Genomic DNA, 21,268 nt, shown 5'->3' with positions numbered 1-21,268 from the left:
TCCTTCTCCCATGTGTTTGGCCAGATGTAGAGTGTGGGGAGAAAATGTGGCAAAAATACAAATATTTCCAAGGAGGCCAAAGGACGTCTGAGAGAAATGAATAAATGTCTTATACCAGAGGGACAATGTAAAAGTGAGAATTCTCATGCACTTTGCTGCTGCATTTTTTTCCAACAGCTTCTGTGTGTGAAGGTGTGAGTGGATGACCTCTGTGGGTTTTACCCAAAGTTATCTTCTAGGTTATACCCAGATTGTATATGTGTGACAAATCATGGCAGAGATAATCAGAGAAAACTGTTGGGTCCTGGGAAGCACTCAGAGCAAATCTGTATTGTAGTGGTTTAAAATAAACAGTTGTAGGTTATTTTTTATAGTCTTATCCACAAGGAATAAATATGTTTTTCAACATAGTAGGATTCCATCACTTTGTATAATGTACTGGAAATACAGTCAGTGGAGTAGAAATAATTAAATGAAAATAGAGTGGTTGATGGTCCTTAATCTTTTTATGTGCAACATAAATGCCAAAGTAAAGTACACAACTCTAATAGCTACTTAATGGCCATGCAGGATGTTGTGCAGTGGGCAGATAACTCTGCAAAGGAAGAGCTGCTGCAGAAATCCTTTAAAAAAGTGACACACAGTTTGACTGGGTGAAACTATGAAGCGGATTGGAATGGGATATCACCTTCTCACTGCTGTGCTTGACTGGGCAAAAATAACACAAAACCACCTTCTATTATCTTGGGAAGTTCTTTGAGTTCTCTGGTGATCAAAGGCACATTTGGGGCTTCCCAGTGTCTGTAACCTCACTTGTGATCAGGGGAGGAATCACATTCTGAGGTTGTGTCCGTGGCTGCAGCTGCAGAATGCAGAGCTAAATTCTGTTTCCAGATTGATGTGTGGATATGACAGGAGAGCTCATCATCTCTAATTGCTGTTGCTTATTCCAAGTGGTTCTTACTGCTTCAGGATGTTGAAAATGCCAAAAGTTAGGTCTGCTTGGTAGTTTTCTAAAATGTCTTTAGTAAGTGCCTCTTACCAGAGGAGGGCAACTTGAAGTGTTGATTTGTGCAGTGAAGCAAAATTTCACTTGAAATTTAGTTTGGAAATGTATTTATTATCTCTGATAATGGGGGGAAAGAAAATAGATCCATAAGTATAGTTTCTAAAATAGAACCAAAATAAAACAGGAGAGACTTTGGCCTGGGAAGTGTCCTCTGGGATTATTCATCAATCAAAAATACTCATTTAAATTACATTCGGTTTATAAAACTGAGAGGGTGTTTTTCTTCTCTCTATATTTTGTAATTTCCACAAAGCTGACAAGGCCTTCTTATTTCTTCCTCTGATTTCTAATCTCCTGACTTTTTGGGTGAAGAAGTCCATTTCATTAGATCCCTAATTATGTATTCAGGAAGCTCCTAATTTCTCTGTTTTTTGGCTAATGACCACTCTGCTTCGTTTTATCTCGAAGCAAAATGTATGATGGCTTTTATTCCTTCAGGAATAAAGCAGATGGCATTTAGCACAACATCTGGGAGGGGGGTAAACCCTCAGGTCTTTGAAGTGTTTTTAGTAAAGTAAACACTGTTAAAATGGATTGATGGCTTTACCTATAATACTGCTGGGTGGAAGGCAGATTGTTTTAGTTTCTACCTATTTTGAGTGTTTTGTATCTAGAGGCAGGTTTAGAATTTGATGTGTGCCAGCAGTATTTCAGTTTATGACATTTTGTGGATAAAAATCTCTAAAAAAAGTGTTATTCCTACTTTGGTTCTGGGAGGAGCACCCCGATGCCCTGTCCTGAAAACACCTCAGTGAAGCTGGGCTGCTGCTGTCAACACACAACATTACAACTGACTTTTGTGATTACAGGCCAACAAAACAAATCAAAATGCATCTAAAGCTGGCAGAACTGCAGTTAACTCTAAATCCCACACTGTGAATAGCAAATCTACCTTTATCTGCCTCATTCCTGTTAACCATTTCTAGATGAGGCCTCTTTTAAACAATATTATCTTAAAATTTTGACATCATAATGTTCTTGAGGTGACAAGTCATCAACTTCAGGTTATGTGCTGAGGAAGAAGATTATCTAAAAGCAGTTATTTGTCTATTTTCTCCTGAAATGCTGCTGGTGTAAGACAATAAATTGAGGTGCCCTAGCAGTCCTGTGAAGAGTAATTAGACAGTGATGCATGCAAGAGTGATTGTTTAACCAGTTGGATCTTTCTGAGTGTCCAAAGAACTCTTCAAGCTGTGCAAATCATTATTACTGGGAGGTGATTATGTCTTGTGCTGTCTGTGTGCAGGATTAGGGTAAATAATGAAATGGGATTTTTTAAGTGATATATTTGGAGGATTAGATTTGCATGGCCTCCTTGTGGATTAAGTTCGGATATGCTGAGATACAATTTATATGTGAGAAGAAATAAGGGAGACGGAGAAGGTGGGAGTGTGATTATCAAGCACAGGGAGATGGCTAATCCAGGTGGGCTTAATGCACTCAATTACACTTTTAGAAAGGAATAAACCTACTAAGTAGAGATCTCAACTAAGTGCATCCCATCTTTGAGACATCACTGAAAAACAAAAATTCACAAATTCAAAATCTCTTTTGCTTATTTTTATTTGCCTTTTTCCATTCAAATATGAGAGGTCACAAAGTCCACAATATGAAAGCTGTTAACAGGTCAAGGCTGTATTTTCACATTGCAGGTTTGAGAGTGGTTTTAGGAGGTTTTGTATGTTAGTTGAGATGGTTCAAGCTTTTTACATAATTTCTCTTTAAGAACCACCCAGACTATTTGATTTCTTCAGTTATAACGTTTTACAAATATCATAACTAAAAATCTCATAAGTATGAAGATGCAGCACAATTTCTATTTTCTTATTAGTTTATAGGCATTAAGCGGGGCATGTAATGGAGTTTTAGGAATATGTCACTCTTAGGGGAATTAATTTCCATATCACTGCTTGCTTCCAAGAATTAGTAATTTAGACTTGCAGAAAACATCTAGAAATTACAAGTTTATTTTACCATTTGTGTTTTTGTAGCCTTTGGGAACCTTGGAAATGGGTTTTGACATTTCTGCAACAATCAAACAAATGTACTTTTTTATCATTAAATTTACAAGCTTAACGCTCAGGTGCTATTTCAGCTGCATGACTTTAATCCAGGTTTATTGCCTGCCTTTGGTGTTTGCTGTGGTCTCTGGGATGCTGTTTGTGCTCCCTGTGCCCCAGGTACCTCATTCTCTAAATTGTAAAGCTTTTCTGAGGAGAAACTTCATGAATATTGACCCTCAGCAATAAGCTGGTCTTTTACGTGATCCATTTCAGGGTTGATTTTCAATTCTATTTAGGCAATTTCATCCTAATTGCATGATTTGAGTTACGTTTACTTTTTGTAATACTTGTATTACAAGTATTTATCCTACAATTGCATGTTCAGGTATTATTCCAAATTTGTGTAAAATCATACAGGTTTTTAAACCTTCACTGGACTTTGGGGAATGCTAGACAAACCACTCTTCGATTTAACCAGTGCACAATTAAAATCCATCTAATTTTCTAGTGATCCATTCATGAGCATTTCAAAGTGTGTTATAAATAAAACTTCTTCAGTTTCTGTCACAGAAGAACGCAGAAATCTAACTTTGAAAATAATTTTACTGTCACATTTAAAATAAATCCTTAATCTAGAGTCAACTAAATGGTGAAAAATGAAACTTGAAAGGGCCTGGCTTGAGGTGTAGATAAAAGATTGTCAGATTTGAAAAGGAAGACCTACTTTCTGCTCCTTTTTGTGAAGACTTCAGCAGATGAAGACATTAGGTGAAATTGTAAGAACTAACAAACCAAAAGATAACAGGATAATATATTTCATATTGATTTTCTAGTGTGATCTTTTAGTGTTCTTAATGTATACTTATGCCCCCTCCCCTTTTTTTCCCTTTTTCTGGTTTTTATAGCCTATGAATTTGAATCTGATTAATTAGACTTTATTCCCAGTGGTGGCTTGGTGTCAGCAAGGAGAATTCCAAGCAGGTAAAAACTCCAGTTCTCAGTCTCCTGGATGCTTCCTGTAGTAGATATTCCCAGTATAGATGGTGTAGAAATACCACATTAATGATTTGAGAGGCCTTTTCCTGCACAAGTGTGTGTCCTCCTCTTCAGTCTCTCCTGTTTGAGGTCTAATTGCAATGTTTATTGGCAGAAATGCAGAAATTTAATTTCAAGTCGATTTGGCATGGGGGCTGCATGTTGCTGGTGTACACACAGGTAGCACAGACAGCCCATCTCCAGCCTGTGCTCCAGGCTTTGGAGCAGTGCTGTTTATTCAGACACCTCCCTTTTTATATAGAATGCCAACCACCTGGGAGACATTTTTCTGCAAAATGTGACACGGTCAAGCAGAACTTGACAAAATTGTCATTAGAATTTAAAACCTGTAGTTTTGTTCAGTGTTTTATCAGCTTATTCTTCAAGAGTAAGGGGAATTAGAAAACTAACAGGGTGGTAACACCAAGTTCAGATAGTCTGAAATAACTCTCAAAACATTTTTTCAGAATCACAAGCACAGCCCCTGTTCCAGAGCTTTTGAAATTTTCCTGTGGGATGTGGAGTAGGAATAGGTTGAGTCCAAAGCAGTGGGAATGGAGCTTGGAAAAGGTCTGGAGTATCAGAAGTGCCTGGGGGAGGGAGGAGGGGGTTGGGGAGTTGGTCCAAGCTTCAGGGAGACCTTCTGGCCCCCACAGGAGGGATCAGGCTCTGCTCCCAGGGGACAGGACAAAAAGAAACAGCCTCAAGCAGTGCCAGGAGAGATTCAGTCTGGATGTTAGCAAGAATTTCTTCATGGAAAGAGTTGCCAGGCATTGAAATATTGGTACTGGAACCGAGATATTTAACAACCATGTTGATGTGGCACTTGGGGACATGGGTTAGTGGTGGCCTTGGCAATGCTGAGAGAACATTTTTACTCAGTGATCTCAGAGGGCCTTTCCAACCTTAATGATTCCATGATCCTATAGCTCTGTGATTAGTGGAGACTCAGCTGTGCCTGATCTGTGTGCTGTGGTTGCACATGAATATCTACTATTGTATTGATCAGAAATTATATTCATGTCAATTGTTTTAAGGCTCATTAGCCCTTTAATGCAGATCAAAGCTTTCACTGTCTTATTATTCATCAAAATGACTCAAGTGAAGTCTCTTTGACCAGAGAGACATTTTCAGGCCCTGTGGATTTTCATGGCAAAACAAATGTGTGGCATCAACTCCATTTGTGTTTTGCAACATTTACTGTCTGACTTCATTGTGTGCTTGTTACGTGAGAAGTATTTTTACTGCATTTTCTGGGTTTTTTTTCTCCCTCTTATAAGCAGCAAAGGAGTGGGTTTAAAAAAATATAAAGCTGTATTGTTTTTAGAACACTGCAACAAAATATAGAAATGATAGCTGTGGCACATTTCTAATAGCTGGGCTGAATCATATTCTGTTCCTCTAATGGCATGCGTAATTGCTCCAGGTTTTCAGGCGTCCTTCAGCCGCACTTATTTAGATTTGTGACTGATGCATTTCCATGGAAACTTGCAGCAGGAAAAAAAACCCTCTTGGTACAGCGTGGAACTGAAGGGACGTGGGCTTTGAGCCTGGTGTAAAATAAAGCTTCTGGCTTGTGGTCAGCTTGGTTTGGGGTTTTTGTTGTAGCTGCTCTCTGCATAGGAAGAGGAGCTGGCAGCAGCATTTTGTGTGGCAATTTGGAGCGCTTGTCAAATCCTACGTTCCTTGATAAGTTTCAACTTCTTGAATGTGGTTGAAGAAGTACATTTTGAAATGAAATGTATGGGTGTTTTTCTCTGTGAGATGCAGAAGCACCCAAAGGCCAGGTAAGCTGGTGAGAAACTGGCTGGAAAGTCAAAGTCCAAGAATAAAGTTAATTTTGGAGGTGTTGTGCAGAGGTTTTAATGAAGGATCACTTAGTTTTGAAGTGCTAGTGGTAGGAATGGAGAGGTTTTATACTACCTCCATCACTCAAATGCCTGGAAAATATAATTACTTTTAAAAACTTTGCACAGTACTGTTGCTTTCCTCAATATCTGATACAATCTTTAGATGCACTGCCTAACATATATCTGATTTTTAGCGCTTTATTAGAAAACTCTATTCTCAGCAATTTTTTCTAAATTCCAGGAGTTTTTAATGTTGCAACTGGGATTTTCAAATGCATTCATTTAAAGTAATTCCCGTTATGTGTCTACACAATGTTGTAAGGATAAGTATCTACCATACTTTTTAAAAAGTAGAAATATTTTTGGATTTGGCTCCTTTCCTGCTGCAGTCATCCTAATTATTTGGAATACCGGTGTAGGTTCTCTAGGAGTAAGCTCTCAAACCAATGGTGATAGTGTCTTCTATTTGAAACTTATTTATGCTGTGGCCTGGCTCTGAATCCTATGTTACTTAGCAGTAATCAATGCAAAGTACATTTAACCATGTCTGGAAATTATTTTGATATTTTATATATGTTATTTATTTTATTATCTCTATACCTAGCCATGTCTATACATTCTGTTACAGCACCACAAGTTCAGTTGCTAAAGTCTGGTATTCCTGTTAAAAGTGATGTGATGTTTCTAAGTAATTTTTCTTCTGTATTTTTGAATTTGTAGTTCAGTGTTATATTTTAATCACATGCAGCAGCATGGCAAGGCAGGATTTCTTCCTGATGAGCAGGGAACTCCCACATCCACAGCTTCTTGTTCCACCCTCGTCTTCTTCTCCCTGGTCCTGTGTAAACCTGGGTACCAAATTGCTCATCACCATCCTGCTCTGATCTATTTTTTTGCTGTGAGTGGAGTGATAACATTAAATTAGAAGTTATTCTGAGGCCCTTACAATGAAAGTCCTCTGTTTGTTGGTGTTTGGTCATTTTCACTGTGTTATCCACAGTGGAAATCAGGCTGAGAAGTCCATGTGCACAATCAAGGCAGAGGAAAAACAAAAGGCAGTGCTGTGGTGAAAAAGATCATGAGGTTCTTAGAACTTCCCACATATCTCCCATGTTCAGCAGCTTCTTATGTATTCAAAATTTCATCTATTATTGAAGGCAGAGAATTTGACAGATCATTGATCCTGAGTACAGCTGGCGAAGATTTAGACTTGAATGGAGCTTCTTGTAAGGGAGGAAATTGAGGGGAAACATTTGTATCACCATTGATGATAAAAGTCCATAATAACTCTTGCTGAAACTTGCTGTACACGAAAATTAATGATTTTTGAAATTGAATAGAAGAATGGCTTTCCAGGGCCTGTTTCTCCTTACTCAGCCCAAAATAATTCCCCATCTGTTCTTTCCAACTCAGAGTGCTCAATGACCTTCTCCCAAGCAGCTGGCTTTCTTTGTGGGGCTGTAAACATGTCTCAGGTAGGAACAATCCCTGTCATGCTGAGCAGACCACAGCTCCTGCCACACAGGCAAATGCGGAGTTCCTTCACAAACCTCTAATAGAATTTCCCTAAATTTAATGCAAAGTCTCTCTGTCAAGGCAAAGTCATTAAGCCATGTTTCACCTGGCACCTGCCCTTTGCTACAGGCCATCATTCTGGGTTATGCTGCTGCCATCAGTAAGAACACTGATATTTGCAGGCAATATTTGAACTATTTGCTGGGAGGATGAAAAATGTGAAATACGGTGTTATGATTAAAAACATTTGTCCCTTGAGTCATTTCTAAAGAACTGCAACATTACACTACCTGAGCTTCGTAAGTGAACAAACCATCCTGACCTTCAGAATAAATAACATTTGCAACAGATGATAGTGCTAGCAGGCAGCTCATCAAGACTCCTTTGTTCTCCCTGGATTTGAAAAATAAGATGTCTTTACTCATGTGTACAGGAGCACTTTGGCATTGGCATGGAGAACTGGTTTTTATGAGGCAGGTACATATTGTCAAGCCACAATTACAGGTTAGGCAAAGTGCACCAAAGCTGTTTTGTTTTGGCCTGACTTGGTAAAAGCTGGGTATTTCAGTGAAGATCAAACTAGGGGCACATGGACCAAAGTAATGTTCAGCTGCTAGAAGCTCTGAGGTCAGCATCCAGCTTTTTATGAGCTCTTCACCCTTTTGCTTTAAGATGCATTTGACTCTGAAAAGCAAAGAGGGAGTAAAAAAAATCTGTCCTTTGCCAATTAATTTTCTTTGAGATCACCCAGGGTTGTGTCTGTGCCTGTATCACACAGAGTGACCTACTCTGCATTAGGTGAGACCATAGACACAGAGCTGCCATGGCTAGGTTGGAAATGAGGGGCAGAGGGAATGGAAACCCTCAGAAACCCAACAGGAGAACTTGGGGAGAGATCATGCAACCATTACCACATTTTGAAAACCTCCTGCAAATGAGGGAAGAACTGCAGAATCCCAGAACTGTACAAAGAGCTGGTAAAGTTGTTAGGACAGTAAGAAGCAAATGCTTCCACAGCTACTTCATGGGGCTTTATTTTTCAGGTATAAGTAAGCTTTTTGTTAAATGAAAGGGAAAACGGATGACATGGGAAATGCAGTTCTTCCATAACTGCCTCTCCAGGAGGTCCAAGTTGCATATTTCGGTTATTAAGGTTTCCCTTGCAAACAAACTTGCTGATTCATTCCATTGATCAGCCATTTCAGCATCCTCTGTGGGTAAACGAATTCACTATATTCCAGCTAATCTTCCTCTAAAGATGAAAGAGGGAATCGACACTCAGTCTTCCTTTCTTTTTCTGAAAATAAGATTTAGTCGGGAAAAAAAAAAGGAAAGGCAGAAGGACATCCAAGGATTTGCTATTCCACTCAAGTTGTCCTTGAGACATTTTTATGCTTATTCTCAAATCTGAATAACTTTGAAAACCACATATTTGCTATTTTTCAGCTTTGACCGAAAGAATAATTGAGAGCATCGCATCAACTGAACACTGGGACTTAAAAAAATCATCCACATTAAATTAATGTGAATTAAAGGCTTTCATTAATTTACCATTTAAAATACCTTCATCATGTGCTTCTTGTCTCCTGATCCTCACAGACTATCCCTTCAAATGAAGCATCGATGTTTTTACCTCAGATTTGCAAAGAAATGAGAAAGATAATTGTAGTTTCTTCTGAATTCTTGAGTGGTACATACCTGCAGATTTCACTTTCATGAGTTTTTATAACCCTTTATCAGAATCAATGATCAAACAGTTAATAGAGAATTTCCATTTCTATTTCTTTATCCCACTTTGGTACATTTTTTAGAATCCATAATCCTTCTCCACATGGTTTGGAGGAGGATCCCTGAACTTCACCTCTCCTATGGCTCAAATAAAATGCTCAAAGAAAGCAATAAGAAATGTCATCTTAAACAATTGTATCATAGGCTTGAAAAATCTTCTCGCTTATCACCATTTTAATGTACCATATTTAATAGACAATCCAGTTTTGATGAATCTTCATTTTCCCAGGGGAAAGGGGAATAAGTAAACTAAATTACTGAGACCTCATAATTTGTGGTGTGAAAAATATTTTTATCTTTTAATGTGATTATTTTCTGGAGCGTTATTTGATATGGCAGATATTTTGGATATACTTGGGATAGAAAAATGCATGCTCTCTTAGTGATGTTTTCAATCCCATGAACTTTTTCTTATGGCCAAATTTGGGTCAGTTTAAGGAAATATTCATAAGCTAGGAGCCCCGTCTTGTTGCAAGCCAGCACAGGTGTCCTTGAATAGTGAATTTCTGCTGACTTTATTATTAGACTGCTTTCCTTGGCTTTGAATAGTCTAACCCCCAGCATAAGTGGTTGGGAAAGGGTTTTCCCCCAGGAAGGGGAAGGTGCAGAGGGAAGGCCTTAACTTCTGCCATTGTTTTGGGTGTTGCACCTGCGGAGAGCTGTAGGTGAACTGCTCTAACAAAGAACATCTCTAAATGTCTGTTGGGAGTGAAACATCTCCCAGGGCTGTCACTGGGGAAGAGGGAAGGAAGAAGGAAAAGCTGCATGTTTTGGGGTGGGGATAGAACCCACCTTTACCCACCAGTGGTATCTGGGATACCTTGCCTCCTTGCCTCCCAGGATCACAGCACAAATTCTGCTGTTGCACCCCTGTTTCCTCTGTTCATCCTGTGGACATGCTGATGACTGGGAACCTTTCCTAGAGTGCTGGCAGCTCTGACAGCATCTCTGCTGGCACAGCATCCCGTGCAGTTTCCTTGGAAACACGGCGCCAAAATGCCTGCCGAGGAGCAGCAGGGCGGAGAAAAGGACTGGAAACAGTTGCTTTGGGATTTTTTCCCCCCTCTGTGGGAAACTAGGACTCTTGGATAACCAACTAATATGATTAAGTAGAAGTTGTTTATTGTTTATATTATGTACTTATTTATACATTCTAACTTTACTGCACATGGTGATCATTCATCTCTTGATTGGTGTCTCTGTCTTGTTCACATGTTCTGCATGCACTTCTCAGAGTATCTTTGGTTACAGTCCAGGTGTTTCACAGCCCTCTGTTATCTAGTTATCTATCCCTGTGATCTAGTTCTTGTGGTCTTGGTATTCTGTTTCTCAGCCTCTTCTTTCTTAATTTAGTGCAATTTATGTCTTAATAACCTTGACAAATTCCAGAGGCTGTTGATGAGAATAATGAGAAATGTTTTGGCTGGGTCACATAGTGGCCTAAACCTTGCAAATACATTGCTACACCCCTCCTAGTTCTTTACCTTCCAAAGCAATATCAAATATGTCATCAACCTAGTCCAAGCAGGAGTGTCAGGGTGGGAGTCCAGCTGGGCTGGAACAGGCTCACAGTTGTAACATGGGCTGAAACAGGGTACGAGTGGCCTAATATGAGTGCTTTAGAGTCCAAAATTTATTTCTTGCTTTTCATGGCAGTGATCTTGCAGCTTTTGATAATGTCTGCAAGATCTGTTGGAGTCCTGTGGTCACTTACAGACAGAGAATTCACAGGAAATTGTACATTTATTTGGAGGAAAGCCCTCGCTGCTCCTGAGGTAGAGAAAGGAGGAAATGTTTTCCACCTACACTTTCTCAGTGCTCACCCCTCTTTGAACTCTATAAATTACATTCTGGAAGGGCAGGGTTTGAGCCTGTTGCTTACGGAGATGTCTGCAACAATAAATTATTCTAATAAAGAAACAGCTGGGGCTTTATTATTTTGATTGCCACTATTGCTGAGGGCACCAGCTTATTTCTGCTGCATTTCCACAGGCTCCATTGGAAAATGGACCAGGAAAAAAAAATGTTATGTACTTATGGTATTTACTCTGGTAAAATATGGGTTTCTCAATAGATCTAGAAGTTTTAAGTGATTTTCCAATGTTTCTCTCTATTTTCAATGCAAAGGAAACGGAACCATTTTTGCAAACCCTAGCGTTTTGTTCTACCTCTTATAAAAACTTTTTGAACTCATCCAACTTGATGCAGTCACTTTTCATCTGTGGTGACAGATATTCCTCTCAGTAAGAATGCAGTGTTTTCAAAGTAATTGTCTTTATTAAAATAAAACTGCTAAATAATGTGTTTCTAGACCTTCACGTCCATATCTTCTTTTGGTCTTTCTAATCTGTGTGAAATCTAGTTTAAGAAGAAATCCTCAAAATATTCTGTGCGTAAAAGCTTCTTAAATAATGATGGGGTTGTTAGTGTTAGGTGGTCTTAACTTGATGCAAAGCATTTTGATAAAGAGTTCTGGTCTTAAGAAAACCTAGGACATAAGAATGAGTACAAATCCAGGGAAACCTGGAGCTAACTCCTTGGTGCAAGTATACCTATAACAGTGATTTTTGGCTTGAATTCAGAACAGCATTTAGGCATTTGCCTATGGGTCCTTTATGTTCTTTTGTCATGTCAGGGAATGGCATCCTTTTCCTTGCTGAGTCCCCAGTTCATTCTGATGGCAGATTCCTGGTCCTCCCCCACTGCTCCTGGCTGTCTGTATTTGTGCTGTGTAATTGGGCAGCCTGGAATCTGTCAGAGGCAAGAGAAAGAGTGTAATTAGGGAACTTAACACAGCAGCCTGGGAAACTGCCACTTAGCCTTGAGTTCAGCACCTTGCAAAGCTTCTGTTTTTCCAAACCATCCCTGACTGCACACAGAGGAGTGGGGGGAAACACAGGGGTGGCAAAGCTGGGGACCAGATCCAAGGCGCAGCTGAAGAGTGCTGGCTCTGCAATCCGAATGAGCTGAACAAAGCTCTCTGTCTTGCTGTGCCTTCTCATCCTTCCCACCCACTTTGTATTCCTTATAGCACTGAAATATCTTGCTATAGAAAACAGATTCTGCAGGGGGAACATCTGGCTCCCTAAGGCTCAAGCAGTTGCTTTAAGATTTCAAAATGTTCTTCATCATAATTTATTTCTTGTAATAATTTCTGAGGGAATTCTGAGAACAGGCCAGGGGGAAATGCAAAGTGGACTCCAGGTTTATGAATTTCTGTATCTCTTCTGTTTGTCTCTTGGTATGAACCTGATTTTTAGAGTGGCATGAAAAAATGAATGTTGCTCGATGGGGAGCAGACTGCAATTTGTGCAGTAGGAGCAGGAATTTTGGGTAAAGGAAAGAAAGGCCTTTTAGGCAGAAAACACAGCTTGTAGGTGAATGGCAAAGGGGCAAAATAAACTATCAAATAGGGTTCATGTTATAATAGGAATTTTCTCCCTCTCTGGCCATCCTGTAGGGTGGAGGCTGGCTGGTCTCCACAAAATATATACAAATGTAAATATTTCTGTTTTTTCCTAGAATTGCTTTTCTTGGGCCTTGCCAATTGGTGCACAGCTCTGAAGAAACAACATTCTTTTAGCCAGCTGCAACCTTCATGTACATTTCCAGCTGAAATTGCTCTGTATTATGGACGTATTTGTATTTATGCCTCCAGCTGGGGGCATGATCCAGTTACACATCAGCTGCACTGGTTAAAGCAAGGAAATAGGCATTTTCCCCACCCTTCCTTCCAAAGTCTGCCTCCTAGGACTTTCTCCTGCTCCTTGGCTGTGCTCAAAGCCCTTCCATCCTGCTCTGATGTTCTTTTTCTCTCTGCAGGCTTGCCCTTGATCATTTGACAGCACCAATCTCTCAGTCATTTGTACCATCCTTAAAAGCTGTGCCACAGAGGTGCTGTGCCTTGAGGGCTCTGGCTGGCTTGGAGAATCAATAAAACCTGTTGGGATTGTGTCAGACTGTTCTTCCATGGAGAGTCCCTCCGCTGTGCAGATGGGATTTTGATGGTCATAATCTAGCCCAGAAACTTTGCCATCTGATTTTTGATGTCTCTCAGCCAAACCAAAGGTGATTTCATTGGAGGACCAAACCATAGTTAGGCAGAAAATATTGATTTGCATATTTTGGCTATTTTCCCAACCTTTCTGACATCTATTGCAGATTTCTCTTATTCTATTTTGCCTCTTAGCTAGAAAAGACCCAAATATTGGACACAAAAGTTTTTGCCACTGAGAATATGAGAGGAGCTTTAAAACTTGTGAATGATATGATTAATGATCTGCAAGAAGTTCTCCTTATTCACTTGATGTGTCTGATGCCATAAAGTAATATCTCCAAAGACAATATTTTTTTCCAAAATGCCTTGAAACTACATTCATTTACTGTGAGGGAATATAAACAAATACTTCAGCATTGGATTAAGAAATACAGAAGTAGTGAAAATTCTTTTTTCTCTGTACAGAAACACGAACAGATAGAACAAAGAAGCTGTTTAGACACTACACTGTTGGATCCTATGACAGCTTTGATGCTTCAAGGTAAGAATTTTTCCTTTTGGTTGCAATCTGTTTACAAAACCTTCCCAGGTTTTATTTAATTGTTACTTTTGGTTTAGGCTTTGGAGGGGAAGAGGGAAGCAGATCACTAAAAAGAACTTCTGAGGCTATCAATTTACTTCTAAATTGGTTTTTACTGCAGTTTTCTTTGTTCATATGGGATGGGTGTACAAAATTCAGGAGCAGTCAAGTCATGAGTTTCACTGTTTTGTTTTGGGAGTGGTGAAAGAGATTTGTTGTGCTGAACAGTAACTTTGGAATCTGAGTAGAACTGAAGCTGCTGCAAATGAGAAGTCAGATTATTTATTTGTGAAGAATTTATTATTTTTAAGCAGTTTCTTCTCCCCCATGACCTTGAACATACAAGTAACTGATGGTAGAAAGCAGGAAGGATAACCTTCAAAACACAGAACCTCAGTTAGCTTTTGGTGTTTTCTTGAGGAAATTTTGGTAGCATACTGGAATTATTATGCTTTTCTCATGAGTGTCCAATTACTGCTTGGGTTTGGTTTTTTTTGTTTGTTTGGAAAGAAACTACGTTTATTGTAGGACAAAAACTCTGAAATATGTAAAGCAATGGCAGTGCTTCATGTAGCACAATACTAAAAAAATAAAAAGGTGTTGGTTTTGTTCTGTGATCTTAGACTTTGTTCTGAGGTTCAGACGTAGCTTCTATGTGAGTTGAAGAATTTGGGGAGTGAGTTCCCAGTTGGAAATTATGTGATTGACACGGGGAGTCTGATGATGGTCAAGTTGTCAAGAGCAGCTGTGAGCCCAGACTCTGAGACAAGCTCTGCAGAGCAGACTCAGTGGTTACTGGGGACATTTGCAGTGAGAAGAGTTGCCTTTTGCAAGGTCTTTGAATGACCATTAGTCTACAAAATCCATATCCTTGTCTCTGTGTTTCAGTGTGAATGGATAGGGTTGTTTCTGCAAAAGAGAGAAGCTGTGTCTACTGCATGTTGCCTCAGAGATATCAAATGATTCCACTTGGAAACATCCTGCTACTTTCTAACAAAATATTTTTTTCATTAGAAAATGTCAATTCCATCAAAATCTTCCTTTCCACCTTTTTTTTTTTTGGTGAGGGGAGTGGTGGGGGTTGTTGGTTTATTTCTCTATTGTTTTGATTTTGTTTTTCCTAAAGGTATTGGGTTTGTCCAGTGCAACAGTAAAGCTCTCCAAAAATGTATCTTACCTGATTCAGGACTGAGCAGGAGAGATAATCAGGAAAAAATGAATTTTGTAGAGTCTTATATAAATAAGTTATGAAGTGCGTCTGCAGTTGATATCTATGAATTGTCTAAGTAGAGAGAGGGACAGCAACAGAGTTCTCCTGACAAGGTTTGGAAGAAAACTCTCCTTGAGTTTCCAGAGAGAATCCAACACCCAGTGAATCCATTTGGAAGGGTAATAGTGGAAATTGAGAGGAAAAGGTGGGAGAAGGCAGAATTAATGTGAAATTCTAAGAAATAAAGTGGAAAGGTAAACTTGCTTAAGACATTTTTTCAGCAAAGAATGGTAAATCTAGGGTTTTTGCAAAGTAACACCAGGAAAACGAAAAAAAGCAATAACACACCAAGTTGTGTTTCAGGTACCTGACTGAGGCTGCAAATCAACTTTTTGTACCTCTGAATGGTGATTTCACTGGTGCTCATGCATTGCTGCTAAAGCAAAGAGAACTTGCATTTCAGAACCTGTTCTGGAGATTAATGTCTCTTGATGGTACATCCAGATTTAATTCCTCACAAGGGCTTCTTCAGGGAGGGGAATTACTCAAAGAGGCAAACAAGGTGTGAAAGTGAGAACAATTTTTGATATTGCCAGATCTGTATTGCTTTGATTACTTTCTATGTTATTATTTTGTATCAGAGTTGGGGAAGAATACACTAGAACAGATTTAATGCTGGCAGCAGAGGTTTCGTAAACATTTGTCAGAAGGCAATTGTGCCTCTGTGCTAAGAACAGCTCTGATTCCAAAGTACTCACAAAGCTGATCTAGTTCCTTTCCAGAGATGGTGTGGGGGAGTGAGGGGAAGTGTCTGCTCCCTTCTCTCTTTCCTTCTCCCTCCCAAAGGGCAAAAATTGCTGAGTAGAAACACTCTGTTCAGAAATCTATATTAATGGGCTTATTCACATGCAGGAAAATACATTGTACATGGCATTTTTCATCTTGAGGAAAATGTACAGCTTGAGTAATGGAGGTTCATTAAATCCTATTTCAGCTTTGCATAAGAGATCAGTTATCCATAGATTAACTTTGGGGAGATGGGGAGGATGCTTACTAATGTGGAGAAAGGCACTGAGACTTGCTTGCCCGTACAAATAGTCACTAGACATCAAACAAATAAATATAGTATTTGAAACTATCTGGTCTGTATTATCTGCTTTAAATGCTGATGACATGCCCTCAACAGGGAAGAATTTCTTCTTAATGTCTATCCTCTTTCAGTTTAAATCCCCACTCCTTATCCTAAAGAGCAGATACACCTCTGAAACTGCAAGGAGATAATGCAAAACTGCTCTGCCACATCTCTGGAGTTTTCTGTTTTCCCTGGATTTGTCAGCAGTTAATTCAAATGAAATTATATGTAAGGCATAAATGAGCTAATCGATCAAGGTTGAATTCCAGTTTAATAATAGAAAGTATTGCTAAGGCATAGAATGGATGTTCGAATTAAAAAAAAAAACTTTGTTTTTTAAAATTAAAGTTAAGGTAAACATTTAGGAATTACCAATTTTTTGTCTGCTTTTTAACTGAAGTGAGGGAGCTGATTAATTCTTTCAAGATGGGACAGTGGATTGTTCAGTTAGGAAAATATGTGGAATTAATTAGTTGTTTAATTTCAAATGTAAAATGTTATCATCCTTTTAAATGGAAAGAGACTGTTAATACAGTGATAACTTAGTTTTATACTCTGGAGACGTAAATTATATGAGACATAGTGTGGTGCTATGTAAAAATGATAAACTTGGTGTGGTGGAAAAAGGAAAAAATGATCCATTGCTCCTGTGAATTTGGGAACTTTAGGACACAACAGTGGAAACTTTTCCTACCGCATTCATTGCGTCATCTCCCAACCCCAGCAGAACAGGGCAGCAGCAGAAGTCAATAACAACTGAATGCAAACATCAGTAATCAAATCTGCACATGAATGGGAGGTCTCCTGCCTATTCTGTATCTTTCTTCTCAGAGTTATTGACTTTCACATGGGGGTTTTCTCCAGACTCTTAAACTGGTTCCAATCCCTGCATGGCAGAAGTTTTCCTGGTGCCTTTCTTTGATGTCCCATGTCTCCAGAAGCTCCCAGGAAAGGATGTGATGACAAATAACCTTTTCCAAAGGCTGGTTGCCACCACATTAATTACAGACCCAATTGATTTGCCTTATGGTTTTTGTTCTGTTTTTCTGGAGGAAGACAAAGAGGAAAACAGGATGGTGTAATCTCTAAGAAAACTTAATTGAAGGCTTAATTTATTCACCCTACTGTCCCTACTTAGAATCAGGTGGCAACATCCATGTCCCATGAGTATAGAAGCTGACAGAAGGAACTCTTCAAAAGCCAGTTTACTTACAAACACCTAAAAAAAGCCACAGATTCTTCTCAGAAGTTCTTTCTAGACCATTCTCTATTGCTGTTGTCATCTGTGCTGTTGGATAGAGCAGCATAAGATTTAATCCTGAGCACCTCAGAGAGGCTCCTTGGCACAGCTGAAGCAGTCTGCCCCTGCAACTCAGCATGCTGTGGAGAGCTTGGTTATATTTTTAAATTTTTAGCCCACAGAATGTGCCTGTTGGATACCTTTGTCCCAAAGTTGTGATGTAATGGTGCTGTCTTGGCAGTTTAAGCATTAGGTGTGTTCCACACCTATTTTAGTGGAAGCTCTCAGTCCTATGCAGAAATACTTTCATCTGGTTTCACATGGATATTTTACATAAATAATCCTCCCTCTGGAGAAATGCAGTTGATCATCTCTTTAAATATAGATTTTAAAATAATAAAATATAGATTTAAAACAGATGGAAAGTTTTAGTGGAATTCTGGCCATTGCAAGTGAGGAAGTATTTACATTCCTCACATTTACAGTGAGGAATGTAAAACTGACAGGAAACAAAGGGATTTTCTCCTTGGTTATAATGGCCCCATGTCCCTGGGGTGGGGAATTTGGCTTATGTGCTTGCTGAGTGCTGCTTGCCTGTCAGCAATCCACTAAATCCTGGCAAATGGATCCTTGCAAAAACTGAGGGAAGGTATAAAGCTGTTGTTATATCCTGCTTCCCATATTTTCATGTTGGTTCTGCCCGGGCAGAACAGTGAGTGTAGTGTTTTTACATGGAAAATAAAAGGGATTTTCTGAATTAGGATAAGAACTAGATGATATGCGATGGAAACTGAATGATCTCTAAGGTCCCCTTCAACCCAAACCATTCTAGGATTCTGTGAGCTTCTCTTTTGTTTGTTTTCTGTTGGATATCACCAGTTCCACTGTACTAATGTTTCCTGGAAAGTCTGTACTGTTCATGTGATCTCTTGAAGGAAATGGGAGTAAGGAGATTAAAATGGTGCTGTTCACTCTTAACAATAAATCCACAATCTGGGATTGACACATTGATAATAAGTGGAAAGTGATTTTACAGCTGTTTTTACCTGCAGGCATATATTTTAAACATAGTCCTTGGTTTCCTCTGGTGGAAATAAGTAAAACCAGCAGCACTTCAACTTTTTTGCCTATATGCATAGCTCAGTTTTTGCCTAGAAGATGGTAACAAAAATATTTGAGTATGCTCATCATTGTAATTAAATATAACCCTGTGAGCCAGTGATGTGGTTACATCTGAAAGCTCTCTGAGATTTTAATGATTTAAAATCTCTGAAGATGTCATATCATGGTTCTTTTGAGCACAGAGAATGGTCAGCACCAAATTGTGGGGGGTGGGGGGGAGGAAGTATGTAAAATGTTTTGTGTGCATATAATCTCATCTGATGTCTAAAGTTATTTTTTTGGACTTGCCTGTTGTCTGTTCTGAAATAATTAATTAACTGTGAGTATAATAGCCTCATAGCACTGATTTGCTCTTAATGTGAGACAGAAAGGCAAGGGTAGCTCAATTTTAATACCTTGTGCCTCATTAACTTGAAGAGCATAATTTGATGCAATTTGAAGAATTGTATATGTATTTAAGCAATAATTAATGCATTGTAGCCTCTGTGGAGCAGGTGGAGATGTAAAATGTGAAGTTTTTCATTTACAGTTATTCAATTTCTGATGGAAATTCCTTTGGTTGCTAATAAACAGCTTTGCACTTTGCCTCCCCTGCTGTTGTGTGATGCCATGATGGAGCTTTTTGTGTTGGTGGCTACAGCAAATATTGAAAGGAATTGTTGAAATAGGAGGTAAAAAGGGATGTGTGTGTGTGTGCATCTGAATTGTGGTGCCTCTCCATCTAAATCTGTACTATAATTGCACTATTAAGGTCTAATACAGTTATGGTAAGATGCAAAACACTACTGTGAGTGATAGAAGTTTCCATTAGCTTCTAAGTGCATTTTTAAGCTGTTTGCTGCCTTAACAGTGAAGTTTGCTCAACCCACTTCAGTAAGATTCTGGCTTTTAGCAGCTAATGGTTTGGTAACTAATGACTAAACTGTGTCAGGTATTTTCTGGGCTAGATGTTTGCCTAAATTTTTAGTGATAAGTGTTAGCAAAGAGAGCTCAAGAGCTAAGAAAAACAAATATACAGCCTTTCCCAAATTTAGAATTACAATGCTCCTTCTGGAAAACTTTTAGGATCTACCTCTAGTGCTAGTCCACACTTAACTGTGTGCCTGGGGTAGAGAAGCTGCTGCTTGCAAGGGCTGGGATTTGGGGGCTGTGCCATTTCCTGCACAGCAACTGCTACTCCCAGGCTCAGCAGGATTTCCTCTGCAACTCCTCCGGCTGGATGCTGGAGGACAGCATGGATTTAAATGTCACCACTGAAAGCAGCAGCCTGTGTCCTGTGCATGGGGGCAATTAAAGTGGGTTTTTTGGTTTTTTTTATATTAGAATAGAGGAAATAAAAAAATAAAAAGGATTTGAGATGCAGAAGAAGTTTGTGAGGATGTGACACCAGGTTGGTTAGAAACAAGAGCCACATAATTAGAGAAGAGGAAAACAGGAGATTCAAGTGGGATTTTTCTGGGAAGGGAGGATGATTAGGTTTCTAACAATTAGTGTTTTCCATTCCTGCATCCCAGCCCCTGCAATGATTTAATTCCCTGCCCCAGGGCAACTTTGGCTGCCGTGCTGTCACCTCATCACCAGATGAGCAAAGGCTCCATATGGTGCCTCTGGTTGGGAATGATGCGGTTGGAAATTTTGGCAGGCCCAAAGGGAACAAATAATTGGTGAGCTCGCACTATGGGCTTGCCTCCAGTGGGAGTGATCTAAACCACTCTTCCCCCCTCACCCCTTCTTTCCAGGCAGATTTTCACAAATATTTGTTTCATTTGGAGAATTTGATCTATGAGGCAACATTCTCAAGGTGGCTGGCAGACAGAGTATGTGTTTTGTTCCTCTTGAAAGCTGAAATAATCCCAGATTGGAAAGGGGTGGATTTTCATGCTCGGTCTCTTTGGTGGTGCAAAAGGAAGGTGTGGGGGGAGGGTGCCTTGTTCATCCTGGGACAAGCCAGATATGCTGGAGCTGTGATTCTTTGAGAAATGGAATTGAACCCAGCAAAGAAGGAGCAGCTAAAGACCAAACAGCAGCTGGTGGTGGAGCATTCACCTGGACTAAGGGAGGTCTGGGCTTGAGTCCCGTGTGTGTCAGACTTAAATCCACAGCCTGGGCTGCTGCTGAATGCCAGGAACCTACTGGACAGAGCAGGGCTTTATCCAAGCCCTTTGAAAGTCTTCCTCTTTCCCTGAGCCAGGAGCAGATGCTCTCTCCATCCTCGTGGATGTTAGGGGGTGCTCCATGGGAATGATTGGCAGATGCACCAATTGAGTGGCTGGTGAGGCTGCTGGGGCTCCCTGCTCTCTCTGACACAAAAAGTCAGCCTGCTTTTGGAGAGATGATGTCTGACAAGCACTAAAATGTATCAACAAAAGCTTGGCTTTAAGGGATAACTGTTACACAAAAACTGAGTTCATGGCAAGGTTCTGAGCAGAGGAATAGTAAGTGTTGAATATGTGCAGTAAGAAAAAGAGGCTACTGCATCTTTAGAAGGAAAAAAACCCTGTTACCCACGTGTCTTCTAATTTTTTTATAGGGCCCAGATAACATAATTAAGAGTTTGGTGCTCCAGTTGAAAACCAGGGCTGATACTGAGTAGAATGTGGGATCCTTTAGAGCAGCACATCCAAACCTGGAGTAGCTGCACATATGGAAGAAGTAGTTTATACCTCTACTACAACCACATCCAGCACCATAAATTCCGAAATACATTAAAATCTGTGCATCTGAACT

General features: G+C 39.6%; 1 protein-coding gene across 4 annotated transcripts in view; it reads left to right on the top strand.

The window, feature by feature from the left end:
* Nucleotides 1–21,268, top strand: part of SHANK2 (SH3 and multiple ankyrin repeat domains 2) — a 279,014-nt gene that overhangs the window by 132,082 nt on the left and 125,664 nt on the right. For all 4 annotated transcript variants that reach the window (XM_085581233.1, XM_085581231.1, XM_085581232.1 and 1 more), the window contains one exon: nucleotides 13,723–13,798. In XM_085581233.1, coding sequence (XP_085437359.1) covers nucleotides 13,723–13,798 — 76 coding nt within the window. The remainder of the gene's footprint in view (nucleotides 1–13,722; nucleotides 13,799–21,268) is intronic.

This window comes from Lonchura striata, chromosome 5, assembly GCF_050655825.1.
Source record: "Lonchura striata isolate lonStrDom1 chromosome 5, ASM5065582v1, whole genome shotgun sequence".
NCBI lineage: Eukaryota > Metazoa > Chordata > Aves > Passeriformes > Estrildidae > Lonchura > Lonchura striata.
Note: the sequence above shows the minus strand (reverse complement) of the source record. Positions and strands in the feature narration are given on the sequence as shown.